At 31.6% G+C, this 26,692-nt stretch overlaps 3 protein-coding genes across 6 annotated transcripts; 1 reads left to right on the forward strand and 2 right to left on the reverse strand.

The window, feature by feature from the left end:
- Positions 1 to 293: 293 nt before the first annotated feature.
- LOC108202526 (uncharacterized) lies at positions 294 to 7,715 on the reverse strand. 2 transcript variants are annotated; one of them, XM_017370968.2, is made up of 12 exons: positions 7,252 to 7,715; positions 6,952 to 7,036; positions 5,950 to 6,080; positions 5,738 to 5,840; positions 5,551 to 5,565; positions 5,044 to 5,189; positions 4,760 to 4,955; positions 4,496 to 4,570; positions 2,567 to 2,683; positions 1,713 to 1,757; positions 825 to 923; positions 294 to 729 (listed from the first exon to the last, which is right to left on the reverse strand). In XM_017370968.2, exons 1-12 carry the CDS (start codon positions 7,578 to 7,580, stop codon positions 709 to 711), a joined length of 1,362 nt encoding a protein of 453 aa, XP_017226457.1. In that variant the 5' UTR covers positions 7,581 to 7,715; the 3' UTR covers positions 294 to 708. The 2 variants fall into 2 exon arrangements, with proteins under 2 accessions (XP_017226457.1, XP_017226482.1); XM_017370993.2 differs by lacking the exons at positions 294 to 729; positions 825 to 923 and having other exon boundaries at positions 1,713 to 1,833.
- A 5,655-nt stretch (positions 7,716 to 13,370) lies between these two features.
- LOC108207486 (cold-responsive protein kinase 1) lies at positions 13,371 to 16,283 on the forward strand. 3 transcript variants are annotated; one of them, XM_017377930.2, is made up of 6 exons: positions 13,371 to 13,511; positions 13,669 to 13,863; positions 14,211 to 14,421; positions 14,510 to 14,747; positions 15,318 to 15,468; positions 15,671 to 16,283. In XM_017377930.2, exons 2-6 carry the CDS (start codon positions 13,711 to 13,713, stop codon positions 15,878 to 15,880), a joined length of 963 nt encoding a protein of 320 aa, XP_017233419.1. In that variant the 5' UTR covers positions 13,371 to 13,511; positions 13,669 to 13,710; the 3' UTR covers positions 15,881 to 16,283. The 3 variants fall into 3 exon arrangements, with proteins under 3 accessions (XP_017233419.1, XP_017233424.1, XP_063941989.1); XM_017377935.2 differs by having other exon boundaries at positions 13,685 to 13,863; XM_064085919.1 differs by having other exon boundaries at positions 13,426 to 13,863; positions 14,211 to 14,271.
- A 3,003-nt stretch (positions 16,284 to 19,286) lies between these two features.
- LOC108198868 (psoralen synthase) lies at positions 19,287 to 24,347 on the reverse strand. The gene is made up of 2 exons (XM_017366644.2): positions 23,491 to 24,347; positions 19,287 to 19,974 (listed from the first exon to the last, which is right to left on the reverse strand). The coding sequence occupies exons 1-2, from the start codon at positions 24,331 to 24,333 to the stop codon at positions 19,366 to 19,368; spliced, it is 1,452 nt and encodes a 483-aa protein (XP_017222133.1). The 5' UTR covers positions 24,334 to 24,347; the 3' UTR covers positions 19,287 to 19,365.
- Positions 24,348 to 26,692: the final 2,345 nt, after the last annotated feature.

Consider the following 26,692-nt stretch of genomic DNA (forward strand, 5'->3'; position numbering starts at 1 on the left):
TGCGAGACAACACGCTTAATTTGAGCAGAAACGAAATGAGGGTTCGTATTTAGGCAATGTGCTTGCTTTGCAGACGCTGTCTTCCGCACTTGTGCCTTGGTTTTTTTTACATTCTAATACTTTTTGAAATGAGCGAGAGTCGAATCTCGGATATAGATGAAGAGCAAATTGCAATATATTTTCTGAAATTATTCAATCAGAAAATTGCTCTAATAATTAAATTTCTCCGGTTCTTGTTGAGCTATGTAAAATCTAACATGACTTCTTTCTATAAATCATTTAATCGACACCGCTTTAATTGAAAAATTTGCATTGTGCGCAATTTAACATTTCAATATTCGATAAATATCCAGTACAAAGGCAGAACCACAAATCACACTATTCTTGGTATTTTCTATCAAACAGACAACGTATATTGTCAATCTAAAATATTTCATATCATTTTTAGTAATTTAAAAAGATTCTGCACAGATATTAACCTAACCTTGCAAATCTAAAATTAGCCCCAAAACGCAGATAATAAGCCAATTGCCATCAATTTCAAGGACTTCCACTTGCAAAAGGATATGGCAGAGCGTCAGCATACATTCAATCAAGCGGTCAAGCACTTGCTAGATTTGGAAAAGCAGTATCATGTCATGTATGCAGATCTCAAACAGAAGCAGCTGCTGCTCAGCAATTATGAAACCCAGCAAAAGTGCACAATGATCAGTTTGCATCAACAAATATCTGCAGCATCCATTGAGAACAGTTAACATAAGAACTCTAGATTCTGTTTGAGAAATTCCATCATGGGATGATTAAAATACTGCTAAATCACCAACCTCTAAATTAAGCATAGGGTCATAAGTTTTTTTCTCACTCGTGTCGAACACTATTATGCCTGTGATTTTCTGAACCCCCAGCTTAGTAGCGATCAGGTTCTGCACAAGCAAAGGCGCTTGTACTGATTACTCAATATAGATGCAGCAAGGTGCAAGGTATATGAAATTTTAGACAACACCACACCCTTAGCTCAGAACAGAATACTACATTGTCATTTCCTCCTGCAGAATTGGACTTCCTGCCCTATCTACGTTTTCTATCTTTTAGCAAATTACCAGCATTATATCTTCATTAGCTAAATGTAATACCTGATTGTCCCATTTTCCATTTTAGAGTGGCTGGTGGCGTTAAGTATACCGAATTTTAATAGACAGAACAGTAGAGAGATTAAAGCATATAAAGCTCTTGTGCTAACCTCATTGGTAAAATTCCAAGTGCCTAGTCATATATATAAACATTCATTAAGTCATACAAACATTAACAAGGATTTTTACGTATTTGCCTAGTAAATATACATGAAATCATTAATTTAGAAAAATGTCTATTTTTGGGACTAATCAAAATGGTAAGTTGGTTGGTATTTGCATTTTGCAGGAGGGACTGAGGGTGCACTATAGAAACAAGTAGTGTAAGCAGGAAATATTAGTTTAGATTGTATAATGCTGCAGAGCAACAAAACATTCAACCAACACTCAATATTAGTATAAATAATTTTGTAATTTAACAAAATCTCGATTTCCTACTAGCTAACCGGCACTTTGCTAGAATATAGTATTCAATCTCATATTGAAACTTATAACTTAATATTAAATGATACTAGAAGTGTATGTTATTTAATTATCTAGAAGAAAAATAGAAGGGTCAATACATAGAACTTCCGTACATACCAAATGGAAATCTGACGACCCAAATGCCTGTAACCGAGGTAATGCCTGTGATGTGTCAAGACAGTATATTAGTATAATCAACTAGAGCAATCATTAATTAAGAGTATAACCGAGGTAATGCCTGTGATGTGTCATGACAGTATATTAGTATCATAAACTAGATCAATCATTAATTAAGTGTACCAAGAGGCTTATAACACTTACTAGCCCTTAATAGTATTGGTATCATCTTCTAGGGAAATGACATGGCATTGCTTGATACTCAGAAAATACAAGTAAACAATCAACCGTTTCACTTCCTGAGGAGACCAAGGAAGGGCCCCCCCCTATTAAATCGGCTGATATTCTTTTTTGCTGATAAGTAACAGGGACCAGGTCCCTGGCAGCCGTATGCCAGGGACTGGTTACCCAACAGCCACATCCTCGGCCGTTGGATGCATATCCAGCGGCCAGGATCATACTACAATTTTAATATGTCCAGCGCTTTTTTAGCGCTGGATGGGGATTCCCCCGTCCAGCGCTTTTTTAGCGCTGGACGGGGGAATCCCTGTCCAGCGCTAAAAAAGCGCTGGACATATTAAAATTTTAATATGATCCTGGCCGCTGGATATGCATCCAACGGCCCAGAAACCGATTGTTGTTTAACGCGTCCACAGCAGCCGGCTGCTGTGGACCGCTGCCCTAAGTAACAAATGATATATATAATACTTGATATTAACGTTCAATAAAAAGACATGTATCCCTTTATTGATTTCTGTTGCTGACAAACCCATCTGTCTTGCTTTTTCCAAGTCCCAAATATAGCATAATATATACTGTATTTGCATAACTGACACAGCATGCAAACGGCTTACCATTGTTTGAATGCCATTAACCATCACAACTTGCTCGCTGCTTAGACCACTTTGAGATAACCAAACTTCAAAAGGACCCAGTAGCCTATCTGTTTGGTTCGTGAGATTCAAACGTACCTATAAAGGCATCAACCCAAGGTAAGAATTGTCATTAATCATGCGTTTGATGCCAAATTACTATTTTCAACTGCAAGATTTTTCCCTTTCTTTTGCAACTATATCACATCCACACTTTCACAACCAAGAATATTAACGCGTACGGTTTTAACCCAACATAAGAATATAGTTGTGGTGTCACATAAATTAGAATACAACCACAAGTAAAACGAAATGACTTTAGCACTTTTATATAATAAACTAGTGAATAAAGCCGCGCTTCGCGGCGGCGTTATAAATTTTGATACGAATTAATATTATAATAATAACATAAAAATTTGAGTCATCTTTCCGTTAAACATATCACTAATAAAAAAAATATTATAATTAGTAAAGAAATTTGTTTAAGTGGTCATCTTGTCAAACACAATACTAATAATAAAATTAGTTTGAACCGGCCTCTCGTGAAAGACAATATTAATTCATAATTATTATTTTTATGATAAAATTAAATATTATAATTTAAATCAAAATTAAATTGAGCCGCTCTCTTGTCAAACACAATACCAATAACAAAATATTATAATTTAGATATTAGTTTGAGTCGCCATACTGTCAAACACGATACTAATAAAAATTATTCTAATTATGATAAAATTAAAAATTATAATTGGATAAAAATTATTTTGAGCCTCCGTTTTAACAAAAAAAAAATATTATAACATAGATAAAAATTATATTAGCCACTTTCCCGTCAAACATAATACTAATAGAAAATTTATTATTATTTAGATAAAAATTAGTTTGGGCCGCCTCCCGTGCCCATCAAACACAATACTAATCAAGAATCATTTACATTATTATAAAATCAATATATGATTCCTATTTTATATATCCTAGTTTTTTTGTAATTATTTGGAACCGCCGTTTAACAAAAACAATATTATAACATAGATAAAAATTATATTAGCCACTTTCCCGTCAAACATAATACTAATAAAAAAATTATTATTATTTAGATAAAAATTAGTTTGGGCCGCCTCCCGTGCCCGTCAAACACAATACTAATTAAGAATCATTTACATTATTATAAAATTAATATATGATTCTTATTTTATATATCCTATTTTTTTGTTAATTATTTTTATTTTATGATTCCTATTTATTAGTTAAAATTTATTATTCTTTTATGTACCCAATTTTTTCGCTATTAGTTTTTTTAATGATCAATATCTTTACAATCCTTAATTTTCTATACGAAATTAAAAATAAAATTTTAAGACTAAATCGAAAATAAAAATCGTACGTATTACCCTACAAATCCTAAATATAAATTGTATTTTATCTATGATTGTTAATTTCAATAAATATAATCCTACTCCTTTTAGGATTCTTAAGTAAGAAAAAAATTGTATTACCTTTAGAACCCAAAGAGAAAAGAATTATATCATCTTTAGAATTCAATAAAAAGTAGTAAACAAAAGAAAAAGAATGGTATCATCTTTAGAATTCAATAAGAAAAGAGTTGTATTATTTTTAGAATTCTTGAACCTTATTTTTGAATTATAATTATATTTTCTCTCCGAAATTTAAGAAAAATCAGAAGACTGAATCGAGCAATTCTAGAGACGTCCGCATCCTCCTTTATATATATATATTGAAGGGTTTGGTACTCATTTAAATTATACAGAATTTGCAGACAAAGCTTTGTTGGCCTTTTTCCTGTTACCTTTACAAGCACATCACTAAAAGGGAGATTGAATGAACAAGGGAAACTTGTCATCCTATAAACAGCAACATTTGCTTATTAATGACATCAAATAATATACTTGCCTCAAATGGTTTTTCCAAGTTGATGACAGATGGTACATCCATAGCTTGCAAATCGATCTCTTTGTGCCTAATAGGCTACAGGAAAGTGATTCCATAAGTCAGGTAATGCATTATTATAACCAGATCCCCAATCCAAATATAAAGTGAGGAAAAATTGTATACACATGTCAGAATCCAAAGCAATACAAGAGAATCGTACATATGTCAACACCTCATATACATAGATCATCAACATTAGATAAGTTTAGAAGTAGAGTAACTTACACTACCAAGAATCTGCTGTGTCTGCAGGCGTCCAGGCTCACCCAGATTTGTACGCCATGTTATCTGGAGTTTGCCAAGGATGTTACTTCCCTCTACACTCATACGTGGAGAACCGTGTGATACCATTTTCAGTTGATAGAGGTAATTATGAATTCCCCCTCCTGATCTGATAAGAGTGGGCTGCTTGAAGACCTCGCTGCAAAACAAAATAAGGACATAAGAATCTGAACATACCAAGAGGTAATTTTCTAATGAAAGTGCATTCTGATAGGTTGGTCTGCTACCTGATTTTATCACCTTTTTCTGAGGAGTGATGATCTGCATTTAGTAGCGTAGCGCCCCAATTCTGAGCTGGTTCAAAGTCGACTTGATCCATGTACAGATTTGACTTCGTATTATTTTCGAGACAAGCCTCTAAAAACGTAGTATCCTGAGACAAAAAGGGCTTTCACCTACTCACTATATGGTAGACAAATCTTTTCACTATATGCCAACATTACTTACGATATCTTTTTCAAACATTATATATAATTGATAAACAGAACTCTGAAGATAAACATGTTGGACATGTATATAAAGCAGCTAAGAACTTGCTTCTTGCAGCTCTAATATAAAATATTGAGTTGCATTGATGGCATTGTGGCAGATATAAAATAAAACACCTTGCCCCAAAAACAAAAGGTTTATAACCAGAGAAGTCAGGGCAGGTTCATGTTTGTGCACATACTCATGTTTACTCTAGCAAGATAACAATACTCACAATTCCAAATTTTTTAACATTGTCAACCTACCTTCACAACTCGCACCTGCACAAGGAAGAACAATGTTAAAAAAATCAAACAAAACAAGTACCAATTAACATAACAGAAATGCTAAAAATGACTAGAAGAAAAACTTATTGCCATTAAGCATGTCAAGATGATTATCAAACAAAATTTGTTGGAGAGCACTAGGTCAAGTGTCTAAAGCAAGTGTTACCTTCGTCCTCACTGAAAGTGGATTTGCAACCATGAACTTGAAAAACTGCGGGAGATATTTACGATCTCCTTCATTGTCATTATACAGAGCAGTGCACACCAACCTACAGATGTTGAAACAACCTTACCAGGTCAAATCATATTAGAGTTGTATATCAAATAGATTAAAGCCACCAAGCAAAAGGCCACAACATAACATTGAGCACAACTTACGTGTGCGCACCGAGTTCCTTAACATCATGCTCTACAATAAAATCATATCGTCCACCAGCACGAATCGATTCAACAGGCGATTTTGAGGTATCTAAAAGCATTATCCTCTGCCTCTCTGTTTGAATTTCTGCCTGCAATAAGTCGCATTACAACTTTTCCTATACATTAGACAATCTAAATTCTAGATTGAAGTTCCACATAATAAGTAGTACAGCTCCTCTCTACCTTAATATACAAACAAGTGTTGGTGATTAGCATATCAGGGTACAAAAATATATTATCAACTGAAAGAAAGCAATTCTCATCCATTCTTCAAATACAATCTACACAAGTAGTTTGGGAGAAATCTCATTGCTGGTTTAATTGCATAGCTTGTATTCTAATATGTCTTCCTGCTACTATGTAAAAGTTATTTATCATCTATAAGGTGTTAGCAATTCGTCAATCCTTCATCCAGCATGTCTTACTGCCTCGTGTAGTAATTAGTTTTGATGATAAAAGAGAGGTCGTAAAGAAGAACCTATTTAAACATATCGATCTATCACCCCGAGCAATCAAACTAAAAAGTGACAGTCTTGTCATTTACTTAAAGGTGAATAAACAGCAGCACTATCAGTCATGATATATGATTCTCAGAAAAGGGTTCAGAGTGGTAACTCAAGTACATAGGCAAACACCCTGTCAAAAAAACACAATGCAGACCCATTTAACTCTTCCCGTCATATGCTGACTTGAACTCCACTATACCACTATATCAAACTAAAAGATTAGAGAACCATCAACTAACTATAAATTCCAAAATCAAGAAAAAATGTACCACATCAGTCCCACCATGTTTAGAACAAAATATTGTAACTAATATGTTTCCGATTCTTATTTCACATTCTTCGCTTTTATTTTTCCGCAATGCCATGAAACACCTTCCAAAATGTAGCTAATAAATACTAACAGTACAAATATTAGAATTTCAAATTCGAAATAGGGTGATCAGAAATGATTCACCTTAATATGGATCTCCCTAACTTCAAAATTAGAACTATTATTAATACTTATATAGCTGCAAAACGTCTCCCCCAGATATATTGCCCTGCACCCACAAACATATATCACAATTAAAACTCATGCACAATTACAAAAATTACACAATAATATTGACCCGACCCGAGTAATAATACCACAAATATTGACCCGACCCAAACATACAAATGTTGAAATTCATGGGATTCATTGGTATACTATGATACTCGAATGGCATTTTTTGAAAATGACCCGACCCGACACAAATAGAGAGATTGACCCGACCCGAAAGATTGGGGGAGAACGAGAAGACCCGGGATGCCCATAGCATCCGAAGGCTGATCAAGCAGCAACCGGGTACGGTAAGTGAGGTCCGCGGAAGAATCGGAGCCGATGGATTGGGAATCAACGGCTGATTTGAGACTGGAGAAATTATCGGAGGCGATGGGATCGTCGAAGAAATCTTCGCCGGCGAGAAGATCGAAGGGATCGAAACGGAGAGGAGTGGTGTCGACTTGAAACGTAGGGCGGCAGAGTCTCATTACTCTGAATGCTAGCGCGTGGGGCCCGATTGATCCGCCCGGCGTCGCCGCCGTGGTGTTAGTGCCGCTCATCTCTCTCTTGAGCTGTACCAGTGTCGATCTCACTCTAGATATTTAATTAATTATCGATATCGATTTTTCTCCCGTTAGCAACATGTTCTATAATTATAATCAACATCTGGATGCTAACTGAATTTGATCAACCTCAAGTTGATTGTAGCAAAATTAAACATCATTTGTTATCATATTAAAATAATATATTTTATTTATAATAATTTGAAATAATAATTATATGTCATTTTTAAAATACTGTCAATTAATTAGTCACTACCATTAAACCACAATATCTCACATGTTCGACAAAAATTCATATAATGTCACAAATCTAATTTAACCAATCATCTAAAACATGATATTAGAGGATCTCCAACCATGTAGAACTCTAAGTTAAAAATCTTTCATACATACTATAAATAAAATATATATTGATTGTGAAAAAAAAAAACAACAAATCGAATGTTCCATTTCTATTGTCTACAAATATAATGTTGTTGGTTATTTTTGTCGAACATGTAAGAAGATTTCATATCGTTTATTATCATATTGAATTGATATATTCTATTTATAATAAAATATTATGATTTAGCTGTATATTAAAAAGAAATTATATTAGCTTTATATTTTAATATTTTATGATTCATTTACTCCTTTAAACACTACTAACTTAAAATTTAATCTTGATCGTAAATATGAGCATGAGATGAGACTTATGATACGATAATGAAATTCAAAATATTCGGATTTCAGAATCTACATTAAGCATATACATATACATATACATATACATATACATATACATATACATATAGATATACATATACATATAGATATATATATTTATTTATATATATATATATACATATATATATATATATATATATATACACATATACATATAGATATACATATACATATAGATATATATATTTATATATATATATATATATATATATATATATATGGGGGTTTCTACTTGAGGAACTAACTAATCTAGTAACTTAGGAACTACCTTAAGACTGGTTAATCTAAACAACTGACACTTAACTAGACAACTGACACGGCGCAAGAATAGGAGAAAGAGACTTGGAAGACACGGATAACCCTACGTCCTGTACTTGTCTATATATTTATTTTAATTTGTTTATATTTTTGCGTCATTGATGAACTAAAAAAAATACAGTACCGTGTAAATTTTAGTTAACCTAAATTTGCATGTGATGTATTTTCTTGTCTCTATTGAATTTAATATTTTTTTCATATGTTCTGTAATTTGTATGTTATATAATTTAATTTTTTGTTGTATGTTTTCTTATCACATTGTTGTACCTTTTTTTATAATATTTTTTATGTTCTGTATTTTCTTGTCTATATTAAATTTTATTTTTTTCTCCACATGTTCTGTAGTTTATTTGTTATGTAATTCAATGTTTGTTACATGTTCTTTTTTGTCACATTATTGTTCCTTTTTTTCTTTATAAAATTTTTTATGTTCTGTATTTTTTTATTTATATTGAATTTTTTCTCCACATGTTCTGTATTTTATTTATAATATAATTATTTTGTTATATGTTATTTTTTGACACATTATTGTACATTTTTTTATTATAACATTTTTTATGTTCTGTACGTTTTGTTTATACTGAATTTTATTTTTTTCCTCCGCATGTTATGTAGTTTGGTTAATATAATTTTTTTATTATATATATTTTTTGTCACAATTTGCACCTTTTTTCCTTATAACATTTTTTATGTTTAGTATTTTCTTGTCTATATTGAATTTTATATTTTCTCCACATGTTTTGTAGTTTATTTATTATATAATTTATTTTTTAGACTATATTTCAAGAATATAGCAAAAAATATTAATTTACAATATAAAGATGTTGTGGTAAAAAAATTAAAACTAACAAATGTAGTTAACATGAAGAGTAAAGCAAATCCTGGCAGCGTGGACCACGTGTCTAGGGTTTTCCACATCAGCCTAATAACATTTAACTTCTACGGCTAAGATTAAAAGTTCCCAGTTACCACGATTAGGGAGTTCCCCGTTGAACTATCTCCTATATATATATATAGGCAAGTGATCAAATAGAAACTAATGTTATTCTAGAAACTAGAAACCACTCCCATGATCACTGTTTATAACTACTAATATCACTCGTTCATACGCTAGTCATCACTATTTTATGCAGTTAAATTAGCAGTTTTTATTATTGATAATTGAGAAAATTTACTTATGTTTGCTATTGGTTATCGATTATTGATGATCAATTATAGTTGTAGGAGGTCTATGATGGTAAAAAAATGATGAGATGAGGTGTGTGGTGGTGGTAAATAATCACTATTAATGGCAAGTTATGGTGACAAGCGGTGGTAGGTCAATCGTGGGTATAGGTGACCGCGGTAGCAGTGGAATGGGTTCATAATGATGCCCGGAGGTTCATCAATGTGGTATGAGTGAAGATGATGATGATATATGTTGTATATATGTATATTTATATATCTATATTTCTGAGATTTCTTGTATAGGAAATAGTGATTTGGTGATGTACAAACGAGTGATATTTGCAGTTAAAAATAGTGATAAAAAATTGGTTAGATACTAGTTCCTAGTTTCTAGGCTAATTTAGTTTCTAGTGGAGTAAGCCCCTATATATATATACAGGGGTATCTGAATTTTAATCATCCAATTATTCATGATTGCAATAATTTTACTAGAGCTTTAATGGTATGAAATATTTTATTCATCCTTCAAAACATCCATGACATGAAATGTCGGATAGAAAGAAGATTGAAGACCAATTCTAAAACACCCACTTCTTTTAGTGCATAAAATAAGTAAACATTATTACTTATTAAAATTTTAAAAAAATAACAATTTGACTGTATTAATTTTGTCATGGAGTTTCTGCTGCATCAATCCGACTAGGTAAGAAATCACTCGCTACTGTTATGGTATTTTTCCTCATGATATACATGTATGTTGTTTTTATCTCTTTTTTTTTTGATCGAGTTGTTTTTATCTCTTATTTTGATGTTATCAGATAAAATAATAATTTTTCATATTTATCATTACATGTTTATGTTGATGTATTTTACCCAACTTATATTTTGATAATTATTGAATGACTTATTATCAAACTATACCAGTAGAAATACAATAATCAATGAAAAAATTGAAAATATTTTAATTATAACAATTTAATTGATAATATTTAAACCACATAAATATTATATAAAAGACTGTTTTACGAGCCATAGAGAGTTACTGTTATAGGTAAGTGTTTGTAATGGTTCACTTGCTAAAAATAAGCTTACTAATTAATTAATTAATATATTTTAATTAGTTAAATAATATTTATATTATTATGGATATTGTCAACGAATTATATCTTGTTTTCACTACAATAATATAGTACTCCTTCCGTCTCTCTAGTTGTTTACGTTAACTGTTTGCACGTATTTGAGATTCCCATAAAATATAGTTCCATAATCTTTTTTCAAAATTTTCTTTTTTAGAATAAAAGTTTATATATCAAATTTTTATTCAGAGCAATTTTTTTTTAAGAATATGTTATGGAACTATATTTTAAATGAGTATTTTTTTTTAAAACGTGTCAAAAAATAATGTAAAGAAATGAGAGAGACAAGAAGTATATAAATAAATAAGCAAATGACCAAAGAGAACAATTTAAGTGAAACTAAATAAAAATGAAGAAAAATTAAACTGAACTTTTATATAACATCACCCATTCAAAACTCATCTTTGTTCCACCCGGTTCGACTACAAAAAAGACACAACATTCCTTTTCTTTCTGTCAAATCGGTCATAACCACCTCACTTCTCAATCATGCCTTTCGGTGGTAGCTTGGCCACCGATGGTCCAAAATTTGGTACTATTGGCCAGTAGATCCATTGGAACTCTCAAGATATAATAAGTCATTAATATTTGGAAATTAGCTGTCGTTGTTAGTGGATTGAATTAAGTAAATGTTTTGACTAGTGGAACGTTTCTCGTAAAATTGTGATAAATAATTGATTGATTAGCTTTTTCAAACACAAACCAAAACCTCTAATTCAAAAAACTCTTCAAAAAAATTTTTGCAAAATTAATTTTTTGATCCAAACTCTTATTTCAATCCGCCAACTACCAAACACTAATATTAACGGATTTTAATGATCAAACCTCTAAAACATTTCAAACCTCTAATTTTTATCAAAACTTCTAACTTTCAAAACAGGAGCGAAGAATCATTATCAGGCCTCACTGTATCCACCGAGATCCGTCCTGAGCATCACAATCATAATTATATTAATTTTTATTTAACATATTTCTTAGCAGGACTATATATATAACTATTAAAATATATTCATTGCTCTTGTTAATTTGATATATTATTCAAAATATATTATATCTTATAGCAGGCAATATTTTCTATATTTAACATTTGTAGTGAATAATTTCTGTTACAAACAATACTGTATACTTCTTCCATGATTATACTACATGTATAATTTTTTAAGCTAATACATGTAATTTTAACGTATTTTGATTAATTTGACTTAACACATACTTATAAATTCGAGTAATTTGGAATTTTAGGCTCCAATTTAAAAATAAACATAATCATTCAAAATTTACGATACCCATCTTTTCTTTTTAACATGACACAAACTCAAGTCGAATTTTAAAATATTTTTGATAAATAAGCAAGGGGTCCTCAACCAAACTTCATTGCTCTATCTTAGCATGACACAGTGATGCAATAATGTGGTAGCAGATGATTCCACTAAGCGACATAACAAACCAATGTTCAAAGCAGTCCGTCCGGTCGTTGTTATCGTGAATTAATAATTTCAAATTTCAAGCCGCCGCCGTCTTCAATGCATGTTTATTTGTTTACCATCTTCGTGTTCACAAAGGCCATCTTTCCGCATTACATTACTTTTGCAGTCTTTCTTACTTCATTCATTGTTTAAAAAAAATTGATTAATATTTAAATTTTTTTATAAAATTTATCAATTATATCAATTTTTTTTTTGTTGATATATTCGTTATAAAGTTTGAATCGGTTGATTAACCTATTAGCTCACATTTTTACAATCATATTTTTGGCTAATATAGCTCACAGAGATTCACAAAAAACAAATTAAATTAAACATTTTGTTTGTTGGGCTGTAAAAGCGAGAATCATAATTAATCAATGAAATCATGAAATAAGAATTAATAAAAAACTAATTGAATTGATCTGAGATTATTCAAATTAGTCGGGGATTGATCAGAAATTTTATCAGTTCGACGAGAAGCAAAAAATAATTGATGAATAATCATAATTAATCACCGACTTTTGAAATAGAGGTTGCAATAATTAATATGAAGAAGTTGCGCAACTGACATAATGAACAAATTGTCTTGATGGTCACTTATATGGACAATTAATAACATTATGAATCATAATGCATGATTATCATTAATCGTAACTCTCTTTATGAAACAAAAATCTAAGTAGGTGTTTGGCAAAGGACTTTTCGGTTTTTTTGACACGGAAGTTGACTCCTGTTTAAATTGGAGGTGTTTGGCTAAATCTGAGAAGTACTTATATCGAAGCTTAAAAGCTCAAAAAAAAGCTAGGAAACATAGCTTATTTTGAGGTTTTAGCTTCTTCTAACACTTATAATCAATTTACATCCAAACACTTTTAGTAACTTATAAGTCTAAACCAACTTTTCATTTATAATCCATTTCTTTATTTTAAACAATAAGTCACTTCTTTTAAGTTACACCAAACGGCCCTTAAATACTATGCAAGTTTGACAAATAAATACTCTTACAAACAAGTACAGTAAACAAGTTCAAGTTAAATGAGTGTGAAAGCAAAGCGCAAGATTTTCTAACATCACCAACTTCACGGGTTCTCACTTTCCCAATCTTCAACTACAAAGTAAGCTTCGTGCTTTTGCTTGCTTAACCACTTACAAGTTACAAGCTGTGTATTAGTATCTCGTCTACACATATATTTGTGCTTAATTTTCTTCTTACAAGGTGTGGTTATAATTTTTGTGCTGTGTTTACAAGTTTAAGTAACTTCTGCGCAAAAGGTGTGTGTATATGTAGGTGAAACTGGGTGATTATAAAGGGAAATGAGGTGGGGTTGCTGTGGAAGTGAAGAAACTGATGATATAAATGTTGCTGGAAATGTAAAGAAATTCTCTTACAAACAACTGAGCGCAGCCACTCATAATTTTCATCCTTCAAATAAGATTGGTCGAGGAGGTTTCGGAATTGTTTACAAGGTACTCATGATCTTGTTTGTTTTTTGTGTTTCTGTATAGTCTGATACGTGTGTTGGGGGTGTATTCAATCGGGATTTTATTGGGTCGATAAGACTCTCTGAATTTTAATAAATTGTACGTGATCTTGATTTTATGCTGAGTTTGGTGGATTTAAGATAAAATATCGTAGATTTGATGAATTATGACCCGAGTGATGGGTACTAGAAATGTTCCAGTTTGTAGATTTCCTGATTCGACAAAACAGATATGTTATGTTGCATTTGCTAGTTCATTCGCAGTCTAGTAGTTGCAATGTCTGACATCTCAAAGTCTTGTAATTTTCTGATAATGTGGTTGCCTTTGTATAGGGAGTCCTCAAAAACGGAACACGGGTAGCTGTGAAAACACTTTCTGCTGAATCGAAGCAGGGTCTGCGTGAATTCTTAACTGAGATTGACATTATATCAAATGTTAGGCATGCAAACCTTGTCAAATTAATTGGGTGTTGTGTTCAAGGAACTAATCGGATTTTGGTATATGAATATCTAGAGAATAATTCCCTTGATACTGCTTTGTTAGGTATTGTAAGAAAAAGAATAGTGTAAACAATTGAAATTTTCTTATGATCTTCGTAAAGAGAAAATTAATCATCGATATCATATTTCAGGCTCTGATAGAAAGACAATCAGATTAAATTGGGAAAGAAGATCCGCTATCTGCAAGGGTACTGCCAGAGGCCTTGCCTATCTTCATGAAGATCTTGAGCCACCTATTGTGCATCGGGATATCAAAGCTAGCAACATCCTACTGGACAAGAACTTCAAACCAAAAATTGGAGACTTTGGGTTGGCAAAACTTTTTCCGGACAACATCACTCACATTAGCACCAAAATAAGAGGAACCACGTATGGACATTACACATTCTTTTTATTTTTGTTGCCAGTGCTGTTTGAAGTGCTATCTTCCTTGTTTATTAAAATCAATAAATGAATTTTTGGTTGAACTATAGTCTGAATGGCATAATTGGTGATATTTCACCCTTAAAGTGCTGCTTTCTAGCAGTAGTCATTCAGCAAATTAATTTTGGGATTATCTGAACACATGCAAATTACTTATAGAATTGGCTTGCAATTCTTTTATACTCCACCAGTTGTCAGTGGGTTAGGTAGTCTATTCTAATTGACTGATCATATAGGCAAGATATATACTATTAATGATGCAAATTACAATGTTCAAAATGGGGAACTCTGTGGCACCAAAGTCATCTGTCGGCCTCAGCTCCGTGAATCATGATATGTAATTAGAGTGGGAAGATCTGCGCTAGCACTTGTGTCTGCTGAAGTCAAGCAATTTGCTTGCCATTAATTTAAAATTATTTCTGATATGTTATGCAAATAATCTGACATTGAGTGGATCATTTATGTATCTTTTGCTATGTAGAAATACATTTCTTCTAATACTTTGTTTTTTCTCAGAGGTTATTTGGCGCCGGAGTATATGTTGGGTGGAAAGTTAACTAAAAAGGCTGATGTCTTCAGCTTTGGGGTTCTCATACTTGAGATAGTAAGTGGCAGAAGTAGTGGAAAACCAAGCTGGGGAGGAATACAAAAGCTTTTGTTGGAATGGGTGAGTCCAATTTTCCCTTGGATAAGATGAAAATTGTTCGTTTTTCACTAATCATTATAGCTCTCCCGACACCATGCATCTATACAAACACATATTAAGCAGTTCTTTAAATAGCAAATACTTGTACACAAGTCTGAGATTTATATGCAGCAACAATTTTTCTTCCTCTAGCTAAATAAATAACAATAATTTGCTTCAATAGGTGAGGCAGCTCTATGAAGAAGGCCAACTCTTAGAGATGGTAGATCCTGATCTGGAAGGATTCCCTGAGAACGAAGTGATTAGGTGTATAAAAATAGCCCTTTTTTGTACACAGGCAACAGCAAGCAGGAGACCGACAATGAGTCAAGTTGTTGACATGCTCTCAAGAAACACCCAGCTCAACGAAAAAGAACTTAAGGTGCCAGGTTAGTTTCAATTTAAAGGTCAGCATCCATGTCAACTCATAGCCTCTCCAGGTTTTCCGTGAGCATCTTTAGTTGTCACCGAGTTTACCCCGAGATTAGATTAAGGTCCATTTTCAAGCTTCCAGAAAGTTCATGGAATTTTGTACTGGGCAAAAGGACTTCAAATTTTTTGCAGGTAGGAATATGTAATGTTCTACATGTCTCTTCTTAACCAATAGGGGCTTCTGTAATATATAGTTGTAAAATATTATCTCTTCTTGTAAATAGTTCAGTAGTTCACTAGGAATTCCATCTTTGCTTTAGCTGTAACATTAATACTTGAATAATTTTTAAATTGCCAGCACTTGTGAACTGGTTTATTTACAAAGCCTTGGTGAGCTAAATTTCTTCATCATATTTATAAATGAAGAGTTTGTTTCAGATTTGTAAGGTGTCTCTTACTCACTTATCTTACTTGAGCATGGATAGATAGTATGACTCTTGAGAATTGAGATCATTATAACAAAGTTTCTGTGAGTAGTGTTTTCGTCTGTTGAGACGACCCCAGATGCCAAATGAATTCAGTAGAAATCCTTTTCACTTTCGGTTAGGTAAAAATTATAAGATCGGAGATGCACTAGTTAAATTTTATTAGACTTGATTGCTCTGTTGAGAAAGCCAAAGACAATCAAATGGATAAGAGTGGAGGATACAATACGAAGCTCTTCCCTTAAAACTCACAGGCCTCTGTTCATACAAACTTATTAATGGTCACACCAATGCAAACACAAAACGGAAGAACATGCGTAGAAGCTGTAATCTTCAGAGAGGGATGGGCTCAACGATGAGAGAATACAGAGTAGCCTTGACTACACCATCTTCGACACCATAGTTATCCTCTCCAGCATTATACAAGTAAGGGACTATTCTCGTTACATTCAGCATGATATCCACATAATGCCACGATAAAGGATTAGTGTACTCTTCGGAAGATCTATTCTCTGCAAGATCTATTCTTTTCAAGCGAACTTGCCCAGATTGCATGGTAAGCAAATAAACTCCTGGTTCTTTCTGTGGCTGGCCCAATCAAACACTGAAAGCCTGGTCCTGGTAAACTATATTATGAAGCTATTCTGAACCAACAGAGTTGAATGGAACAAGATATTGTGATCTAATTGAAAAGCTAACACATGCATCTTTACATTCCATTTTATTTTTATTTGATAAATTATATTTTTACAATTTTTTTAAAAAATAAGATATCTTTGCAAAAAACTTTCGAGACTTGGGTATTTGTGAAAAACGCCCAAATATGAAATGGTCAATAAAAATTTACATTTTATTACCTTTAAAAATAATTTTATTGAAAATTAATTTAATATACCGTTGATGTGAATCCATCTTAGACATATAACCTTAATTCTAATGTTGTGTCTTATAATTTCACAAAATTTAAAATGTGATTAAACGAGCAATCAAAAATTAGGATACTCAAATTACGATTTTTTTTGTTTCTTTAAATGAAATAGTACTTTTAGGTGACATAAGAAAATACATGTTACTGATGATATGACAAGTGAAACGTGAAATTGAATGTACATATTACTGTTCTTCAAATTTGATGCACTAAACTTTCTACGATAGTAAGCCCATTGGCCATTATAAAGAAGATAGTATTAAGTAATGCTCCGATAAAATTCAACACATGGCGTATATAATATGATCTTTGAAAGTTGATCACGGAAAAAAAATGAGAAATGTATGTCATATATTCTTCTTTGGGGGCTTAATTCTTCAAAAAGCGTGTCCCAGGTTATGTGGCTTATATATAATACTATGTTCAAGGATTTTTATCCGGTCCGATTCCGAACGAGCGGTTCGAACCCGCTCATTTGGCCACTTCTGGTCACCATCGCTACCCTCCCGATTCTTGACAATGTGCATGTAAAACATTTAAGTTTCATATGACTGTAAAGTGCAGCTGTGCAGTACTTACTTTTTTTATTTAATAGTAACTTATTTTCCTTTTTTATACTTGTTCATGTATTCAACTTACCTTTCCATATTAAGAACATTTTCAGGATTCACGTGGGGAGTACAATAAATTTCATATGATTATAAATAATTTAAGGCCTCTGCTGAGAAAGCTGATAACACTTTTTTTTGAGGAAAATGTGAGTGTAGCTGGCTAGTATTCTTATTTATTTAATAATTTATTTTAAATGTTTTCAGGATTCACTCAATTAAGTGGGGAATACTTGACAAAATTCTGAATAAGTCTTCACTTCATGACCGGCCAACAATTTGGGACAAATTAAGGGATCGTTTGGTTCGAAGTCGGGTTAAGCTGATATGAGTTTGAGGTATCAAATCTAATATCTGTAATTAAATATTTGTAAATTTTAATATATGATATATATACTTCATTTATTCTTCTCCTCTTATTATCTTTTATTATGAAAAAAATATATTACTTATGATATCACATGTGATTGGTGAAATAGTTTATGACTCGTGCTTGGTACGAATTTAAATGAATATTTAAAATTGTTATTTATTAGAAATATAATACTTTTTATCCAATAATATTATCATTTTTGATATGTGATTTCGATCACACAACAGTTTGTAGCACCATCACTTGAAACTACAAACACAACAATTATGGAATACTTATTGAAAATCAAAAGCAACAACAGGTATTTATAAAAATAAATTATTGGTGGAAAGAACTGCATGCAATCGCTTTGTTTGGGTCAAATAGACAACACCTAATAATTGTCAACCGAGAGTTCCAAAGTCTTTATAGTAATATTTTTCAAACAACAGATAATTTGTTGAATGTTGTTTGAAAGTCTAAACAACAGATAATTTGTTGAATGTTGTTTGAAAGTCTAAGCATAACATTTTTAAGTCAAAACTCTTATCTTATGCTGTGTTAGGCAAGGGACCAGGTCCCTGGCATACGGCTGACAGGGACTGGTTAATCAACATTCCACATCCTGACCATTGGATGCATATCCAGCGGTCAGGATCATATTAAAATTTTAATATATCCAGCGCTTTTTTAGCGCTGGACGGGGATTCCCATGTCCAGCGCTAAAAAAACGCTGGACATATTAAAATTTTAATATGATCCTGGCCGCTGGATATGCATCCAACGGCCCAGAAACTGATTGTTATTTAACTCGTCCACAGCAGCCGGATTGTTATAACTCGTCCACAGCAGCCGACTGCTGTGGACCGCTACCCGTTAGACAATAGGTTGAACCTGAAGATTGTAAAGAAAGCTTTCAAACAATGGTTTGTTGAAAGCATAAACCTTTGTTTCTAATCCTGAGTTGTGATTAACTGCTATCTTAAAGTTCTTTACACCATATTTTTAGTTTAACTCATACTGCCGTGTAAATCTTGGGACAACACCGTGGTAGCTTGAGACAACACATGCATGGTTTTTTATTGAATGACAAAGGACCCTTAGTTGAGCACATACAGAAATGATGAAAAACAATTAAACATGTGGTGTGGCAACCACCAAGAGAGGAGATTTTAGGTGAAGAACAAGGCCGGAGAGAGCAGTCATATCCAAATGCTCCACTCTTTTTCCATCAGGCAATTCAAGATTGAAATTGTGCACAATATTGGCTACTGCAAGCTCATTAATAGCCACTGCAAACTGGATCCCGGGGCAGCCCCTCCTACCGGATCCAAAGGGAAGATACTCATAGTGAAGGCCTTTGTAATCAACAGGACTATTCAAGAACCTCTCAGGACGGAACTCCTCTGGGTTGTCCCACAATGAAGGGTCTCTGGACAATGCCCATGCATTAATCAGTACTTGTGTCCCTGCTTCTATGTCATACCCCAGTACATTCACGTCCTGCCTTGCTTCTCTTGGAACAACTAATGGTGCTGGCATGTACAATCGCATACTCTCTTTCATTACAGCTTTCAGGTAGTTCATTTTGACTAAATCATCCTCTAATATCTGAGATTTGCCTTTGCCTATCTTCCTTACCTCTTTCTGCAATTTGGACATGACGTCCGGGTTTTTTATCAGTGCTGCCATGGTCCACTCCAGAGTTGTGGCTGTTGTTTCAGTTCCAGCGATGAGCATATCCTGCAACAAGTAATTTATAATCAATGTAAAAGATTAGACTAGTTAATATAGGGTCGAGTTCCAGGGAGACCAGCCATTTCAAGAGACCCAAGAGACCACCATCTAAGCCGTTGATAATTAGGTATTTTAATAAATTAGTTTATACATATAATAATGGCAATATTGTAATTTTTCTTAAAAATTAAGGGTTGTAGCATGTTTCTTTGTATTATACAAGCTGCGTATATTCATCATATATAGAAGCAGCGCGAAATTCGGAATTACATTAAATGCAAGAATATTTTATAATTGGAAATCAAATAATATCTTCAATCAATTCACATATGCGTTATAAATCACAATCTATATCACATGGATACTTACAAGTTTAACGAAGAGCTCTGAAGAGAGATTATATGGGTTCCGAATCTGATGCACCAACAAAGATTGTTTCTATGATATTGTAACTTAATATGCATATTTGTGCCGGAAAAAACAGCTTGTTTGTTTATATCTTTGGGGACTCAAGGTATTGTTCTTGATGATGTTTTTCACATACTCGAAAAGATTCTTGTTGGTGTTGTATATTATGTATTTGAGATTCTTAATAGCGTTTGAATTGAAAACTTTGCATCCTTTTCTCCGATATTCTTTTATGTGTTCTTTCAAGTTTTGTTTGAATGACTTTTCATTTGGATAATAACATGTTCATTGTTATCAGATTGAGCTTGTTTATATTGGCAACGAGATGGAATCATTGAACAAGAATAATGGGAGAGAAGATCAAGATTACGGGTTACAAAAAGAAGAATTATAATGCATGCTTCAAGGCTGTGTATATCTATAAAGTCTAGATACAAGAAAAAGATGGGGATCTCATCATGTACTTTAGACATCGACAATGTGCCTCGTTGACGGAACCTTCATGGGTCGTGCTGATCATTTTTCATTTGAATCATCTGGGTTTACATGGCTTACACAATACCTAGTTGAGATGTATTCTAGACTATATGATTTATTATAACAAAGGAGTTCTTTTTGTTTTGTTGTTATAAAGTTAAGAAACAAAGTATTAAAATTACAGAATAACTGTAAATAAATTAAATCAGCAGTAGGATTTTTTAGCTAGATTTATTTTTTCTTGGAATACTTGATCAACAAATAAAATATTATAATATAATACAACAATCTTGTATTCTATAGCTGTTCAGATTTATTTTATGTAAAGTGATGGATTCTTTAAGATATTTTGAGAAAGATTCAATAATTTTCTCTCTTGTAATTTTGATACACATTTGTTCTTTAAATTTTGAAAAATTTATACTAAGTTGTCATTTAAAATTTAAAGTTCTACTTGGTGTTCTATTCTATATTTTTTTATAGATTTTAAAAATATTTTCTGATAGATTCTCTTAAGTGTTCTATAATATTTTTACTAAGTTTCAAGTATTAGAATATGTAATAGAAACTTATCATTCTATTTTTACCAAGTTCCAAGTATTAAAATACTTAAAAGAATCTTACCATTCTATATAATGTCAAGCGACTTGAATAATTAGAAAGCAATAATTATAATTTAATATACTTACCAAAATACTTATTGTGTTGAAAAATTAAAAGAACCTAAATTGAGCAGTTACTATAGTAAAATATATTTATAAAATATTATAACAAAAATATCTAGTTAAATGTCACAAGTAATTTAAAAAATATTGTAATTTAAAAACTAATTTGAATAATTATTCTTATATACAATGCAATATGACATTTAATTGGTTTATAAAAAAATATTACGATTCTCTCAAAAAAAAAAAAATATTACGATCATCTTAAAGAATCTTTATTTTAATTTTTAAAATAATCTTTAATATGATCTTTAAAATAATCTTTATTATGATCTTTACTATAGTGAGTTCTTAAAGTTCTTTGGTGAATTATTTAAAAAAGATTTTTTTTAAAGATTTTGACATAAAATCAATTTAAAGTTATTTACCTTTACTTAAATTAGAATAATAAATTTTATTTTGTATATACACTTAAATTATTTTTTTGCATTTAGTTATTCTATATAATTGTGTAAAGATTCTCTTCAATACTATTTTTAAAATGATCTTGTAAGTGTTTATTAAATTTTACAAATGATCGTTAACGTAAAATGATTTTCAAAGTATTCATCATAATATTCATTAAAATGATCTTTTAAGATTCCATAAAATATTTTATAAAATTATTTTGTAAGTTCCTTATCGAGTTCTTTAATGATATTTATAATTTTCATAACAATAAAAATATTAGTGAAGTGATATTAATTTTACAACGTCTTTAAAAACAAATTCAAATTTTCAAATTAATTATCTACAAAAAATAATATCCAAAAAAAGATATATTGTGGTATTTTTGTTCTCAATTCAATTTTTTATACATTAATAATCGGCATAAGTTATACATTAATAATCAGCATTCTCAATGGTGTTCTTTAATGTGAACTATTAATTTGGAATTTATAATCGATAAAAATTCTTAACGAAATTCAAAAAAGATAAAAAAACACTTTTCTTATAAATATTTTTTATTTACTACCAACCATTCCATTGATGTAGAATCTTTTTTCTACATATGTGTTCCATTGTATATTCATGCAACAAATAATAATAAAAAGAAATTCTCCCATGTTCACCTTATTAATAAATCAAATCGATGTTGAGTTTTAAATCGGTTAGTGACATAGTTTAAATCAATTAGAGAATGTTTTAAAGAACTTTTAATATATTTTTTTAAAAAAATAACAAAAAATATTTACAATGCAATGATATATAGTTAGTAGAACTCTAAGAGGATCACTAATGATATAAATAATTACAAATTAAGTTAAAATTAAAATATAATATTCATAAAAATATTATAAAGAATCGGAATGTATATATTATATCTACACAAAATCTTATGGCATAAGTTTATATTTGAAAAAAAAAATTATAGTGATTTTAAATTAATTAATTATTCATATGTAAATCAGGTTGTAAATTGCATAATGTAATTTGTGGTAATATATTAATTATAATTTTTTTTCAGTTTATCTTAATAATGCACCCAATCTTCATACAATCTATTTACAAATGGTAAGATTAATGCAAAATCTGTATCATTAATGGTAGTTTTTCAAGGATCTTGACATACATGGAAACAATTTGAATAATATATTATAAGGAACTGTAACGATAATTTTGATGGGAGTAATAAAGATTCAATCTTTGTAATTATGGAAATACAATTAACAAAATCGTATGATTAATGTATGCATAATACGTATTTTTTAAATATAAAAATACTACCCTTGGAGTGTATAAACAAGGAAGAGTATAGTATATATGTATAAATTATAGACCACAAGATCAAAACACAATCAATGGTAAAGATTATGGTCTCTCAAGTCTCTCGCTAGTCTCCGGTCTCTTTTGAACCTCTCCCAGTTAATATATGTAGATGATCACAACTTAATTAAAATATACTCAAGACTAGATTTTGTTACTTACTTACCAAGATAACAGCTTTAATACATTCTTTGTCAATAGGAGATCCAATATCAAGCAAAATGGATACAAAATCTTTGTTTGCACAGCCATCATCAGTAGCTGCATGATGATCTCTAACAACACTTTCCAGAAAAGCATCCACCTCATAGGCTGCTTTCTCCACCTTTCCGTTTAATCCACTGAGCCAATCAAACCAAACGAGATACGGGAAAAAATCCCCCATGCTGTGGGAATAGGCCAACATATCAAGTATTTTCTTCACTACTATCCTGTATGAGTAGTTCCATTTATGGGGACTGTCAGATTTCCCTCCTAGGACAACCCTGAAGAGTATGTTATTGGTTAGTTGCGATATCATTTCACTTAGATTAACTGTTTTCGAGTGAGAACCTCTAATTTTTTGGAGAAAAAGAGCAACTTCTTCTTCTCTGGCATTGTGAAATGAATGAACCCTTTTGGTACTCAGGAGTTGAGTAACACATATACTCTTTACTTGTCTCCAATACTCACTGTACCTGGAAAACCCCACGTTCCGACCGTAATAGAAGATTTTATTCGAGACATTTGAGATAGGCCGGTCAGAAAAAACCAGATCATAGGTTCTCAAAATCTCTCTGGCTGCATCAGCTGAAGAAACAACAAGCACAGGCACACTTCCGAACTTAAGCAGCATTAATGGACCATACTTTTTAGCCAAGGCCCGAAGAGAAACGTGCGGGTATGGACCGATTTGATGAAGGTTTCCAATTATAGGAAGCCTTGGTGGAGAAGGCGGCGGTTTTTTTTGGGTTGTGTTTCTATTTGTGGTTGCAAACACTGGAAAATAATATAGGTACTGAAGAATCATTGAGCTGATGCTTGGCTTGCTTGCTGGGTTGATAGATTTAATTTAATAGCTCCATATTTATAGCATCAACGAAATGTGCATGACTGCATGAGTGTAGCTGTGCAGTATTTACTTATTTAGTTTATAATTTATTTTCCATTTTTATACTTGTTTATGCTCTTATTTACTTTTCAATGTGAAGAAAATTTTCAGGATTCACGTGGGGAAATTACTTGACCAAATTCAAAATTAGTCTACATTTCATGACCGGCCAACAATATGTCTATAGTGTTGTTCTTGATTTGAGATATGTGTTTTTTATTTATCATCATGGTTCCCATGTTTATATATATTTTATATGCTTCAATATTTTCTTAATAATTTATGTCTTCAACATTGGCGTACGTACCGGTGTTTTTCGGTTAAAGAACTCAAAATATTCTCTTTTCAGGAACTCAAATCTAAATGAAATTCTGGGACATTAGCTGGTGTACCATATCAAAATTATCAAATTTTGATTGTCATTATATAATTTTTTATTTAATAATAGTAATTATTAAATTATTATTATTAAAAAACTTTGGGGTTTTTTCATAAATATATAGGAAAAAGTAAATTTTTGCAAATTTACTTTTCTCAAGAATAGCTATTTGCAGTTTTAATACACTAAGTTTCTAAATTGCAAAAATACTACCCCTCCCTTCTGCAACTGAATGCAACCTCATATGCAACTGCAACTACTGATTTCAAGTTCTAGTTCTCAAATGTCATTTTCGACCTCATCCTTGGAATCCATATATATATATATATATATATATATATATATATATATATATATATATATATATGGATTCCAAGGATGAGGTCGAAAATGACATTTGAGAACTAGCACTTGAAATCAGGCATTCAGTTGCATGTGGTTGCATTCAGTTGCATATGGTTGAATGCAATCTCATATGCAACTGAAAACTATATGTTACCATTGATGTATGGGTGCCCCTGGCGGGGCCATTAGATCAAAATAGAATCAACTGAATGCAACCTTATAAGCAACTGAATTTTTTTAGGGTGGGGTGATATTGTGGTGGATTTGGGTTGCAGGCCCCGCAGGAGCAATATTCAACTGAATATGCAATCTCATAAGCAACTAAATGCAACTGAAAACTGTAAATTACAACCGATGTATGGGTGCCCCTGGCGGGGCCATTAGATCAAAATAGAATCAACTGAATGCAACCAAATGCAACTGAATGCCTGATTTCAAGTTCCAGTTTATAAATGTCATTTTCAACCAGATTTTCAGAATATATATATATATATATATATATATATATATATATATATATATATGGATTCCAAGAATGAGGTCGAAAATGACATTTGAAAAGTGTAACTTGAAATCAGGCATTCAGTTGCATATGAGGTTGCATTTAGTTGCAAGGGGGAGGGGTAGTATTTTTGCAATTTTAGAAACTTAGTTTAGTAAATATGCAATTAATTTAGGAAGATGGTATTTTTGCAAATAAGATCCTAAAAAGTAGTATATTTGATAAATTCCCAAAAACTTTCTATTCATCATTTTGTAATATAACAACAATCTCCCAACATAATTATATCACTAACAAAATTATTCGTTTTAATATCAGAACACGATGTAATTTATAAAATTTATTTACAAAATTCTTACCATATTTTAAAATTCAAACAACAAGTTCATTATATTATTAGCCAAATTCTTAATAACACAAATTTAGTTTGAACCTATCCTTCACAATACGAAGGGGTGGTAACACTCTCGTCACAAACACAAAATCTCGTGATAACCTTGTCATTGAGTGCTTACCTGTTATTAGAAGGGAAGAATAATGAGCACAACACAACAGCCAACTCAGGTATTTGGCGAAAACTGTGGAATTTAAAAATTCCTCCCAAGGTTAAAAACTTCTAATGGCGTGCCTGCTTAAACAGTACTCTTTCCACAAAAGATTTACTCATCACAAAAAGAGTCCCGGTTAATGATCTCATATGGAATCAAAGGAGGACGTACCGAACTTCTCAATTATTTTTTAATTCAGAAAAAATATTTAAATAAATGAATTTACGAGGATAGCTCTTTCGTCGAAAAAATTTACGGTGGAGTCCTACTTTCCGTCTTAAGTATGGGCACCAGAAAATCTGTCGTGGAAATCCTGTTTGTTGTAGTATATTGTTCTTCCGATTTAAGGTATTAAATTTTCTACAAGAGTGAACCAATAATAGAGAAGATAAAATTAAGTAATGCTCAGATTCAAAATTCAATGCCGTATGTAATATTGTAATATGATCTCTCAAAGTTAGATATGGCTGTCGTGCATCACTACAGGAAAATCGGTCATTTTCG

This window comes from Daucus carota, chromosome 1 (assembly GCF_001625215.2).
Source record: "Daucus carota subsp. sativus chromosome 1, DH1 v3.0, whole genome shotgun sequence".
NCBI lineage: Eukaryota > Viridiplantae > Streptophyta > Magnoliopsida > Apiales > Apiaceae > Daucus > Daucus carota.

Coding starts and splice junctions, on each gene's coding strand:
- LOC108207486 (XM_017377930.2), top strand. CDS start 13,711: ATGAGGTGGGGTTGCTGTGGAAGTGAAGAAACTGATGATATAAATGTT. Junction 13,864..14,210: donor GTTTCGGAATTGTTTACAAG/GTACTCATGATC, acceptor GCCTTTGTATAG/GGAGTCCTCAAAAACGGAAC. Junction 15,469..15,670: donor AAAAGCTTTTGTTGGAATGG/GTGAGTCCAATT, acceptor TTGCTTCAATAG/GTGAGGCAGCTCTATGAAGA.
- LOC108202526 (XM_017370968.2), bottom strand. CDS start 7,580: ATGAGCGGCACTAACACCACGGCGGCGACGCCGGGCGGATCAATCGGG. Junction 7,037..7,251: donor GTTCTCCCCCAATCTTTCGG/GTCGGGTCAATC, acceptor TTGTGGGTGCAG/GGCAATATATCTGGGGGAGA. Junction 2,684..4,495: donor ACTTGGAAAAACCATTTGAG/GCAAGTATATTA, acceptor ATGCCTTTATAG/GTACGTTTGAATCTCACGAA.
- LOC108198868 (XM_017366644.2), bottom strand. CDS start 24,333: ATGATTCTTCAGTACCTATATTATTTTCCAGTGTTTGCAACCACAAAT. Junction 19,975..23,490: donor GTATTAAAGCTGTTATCTTG/GTAAGTAAGTAA, acceptor TACTTGTTGCAG/GATATGCTCATCGCTGGAAC.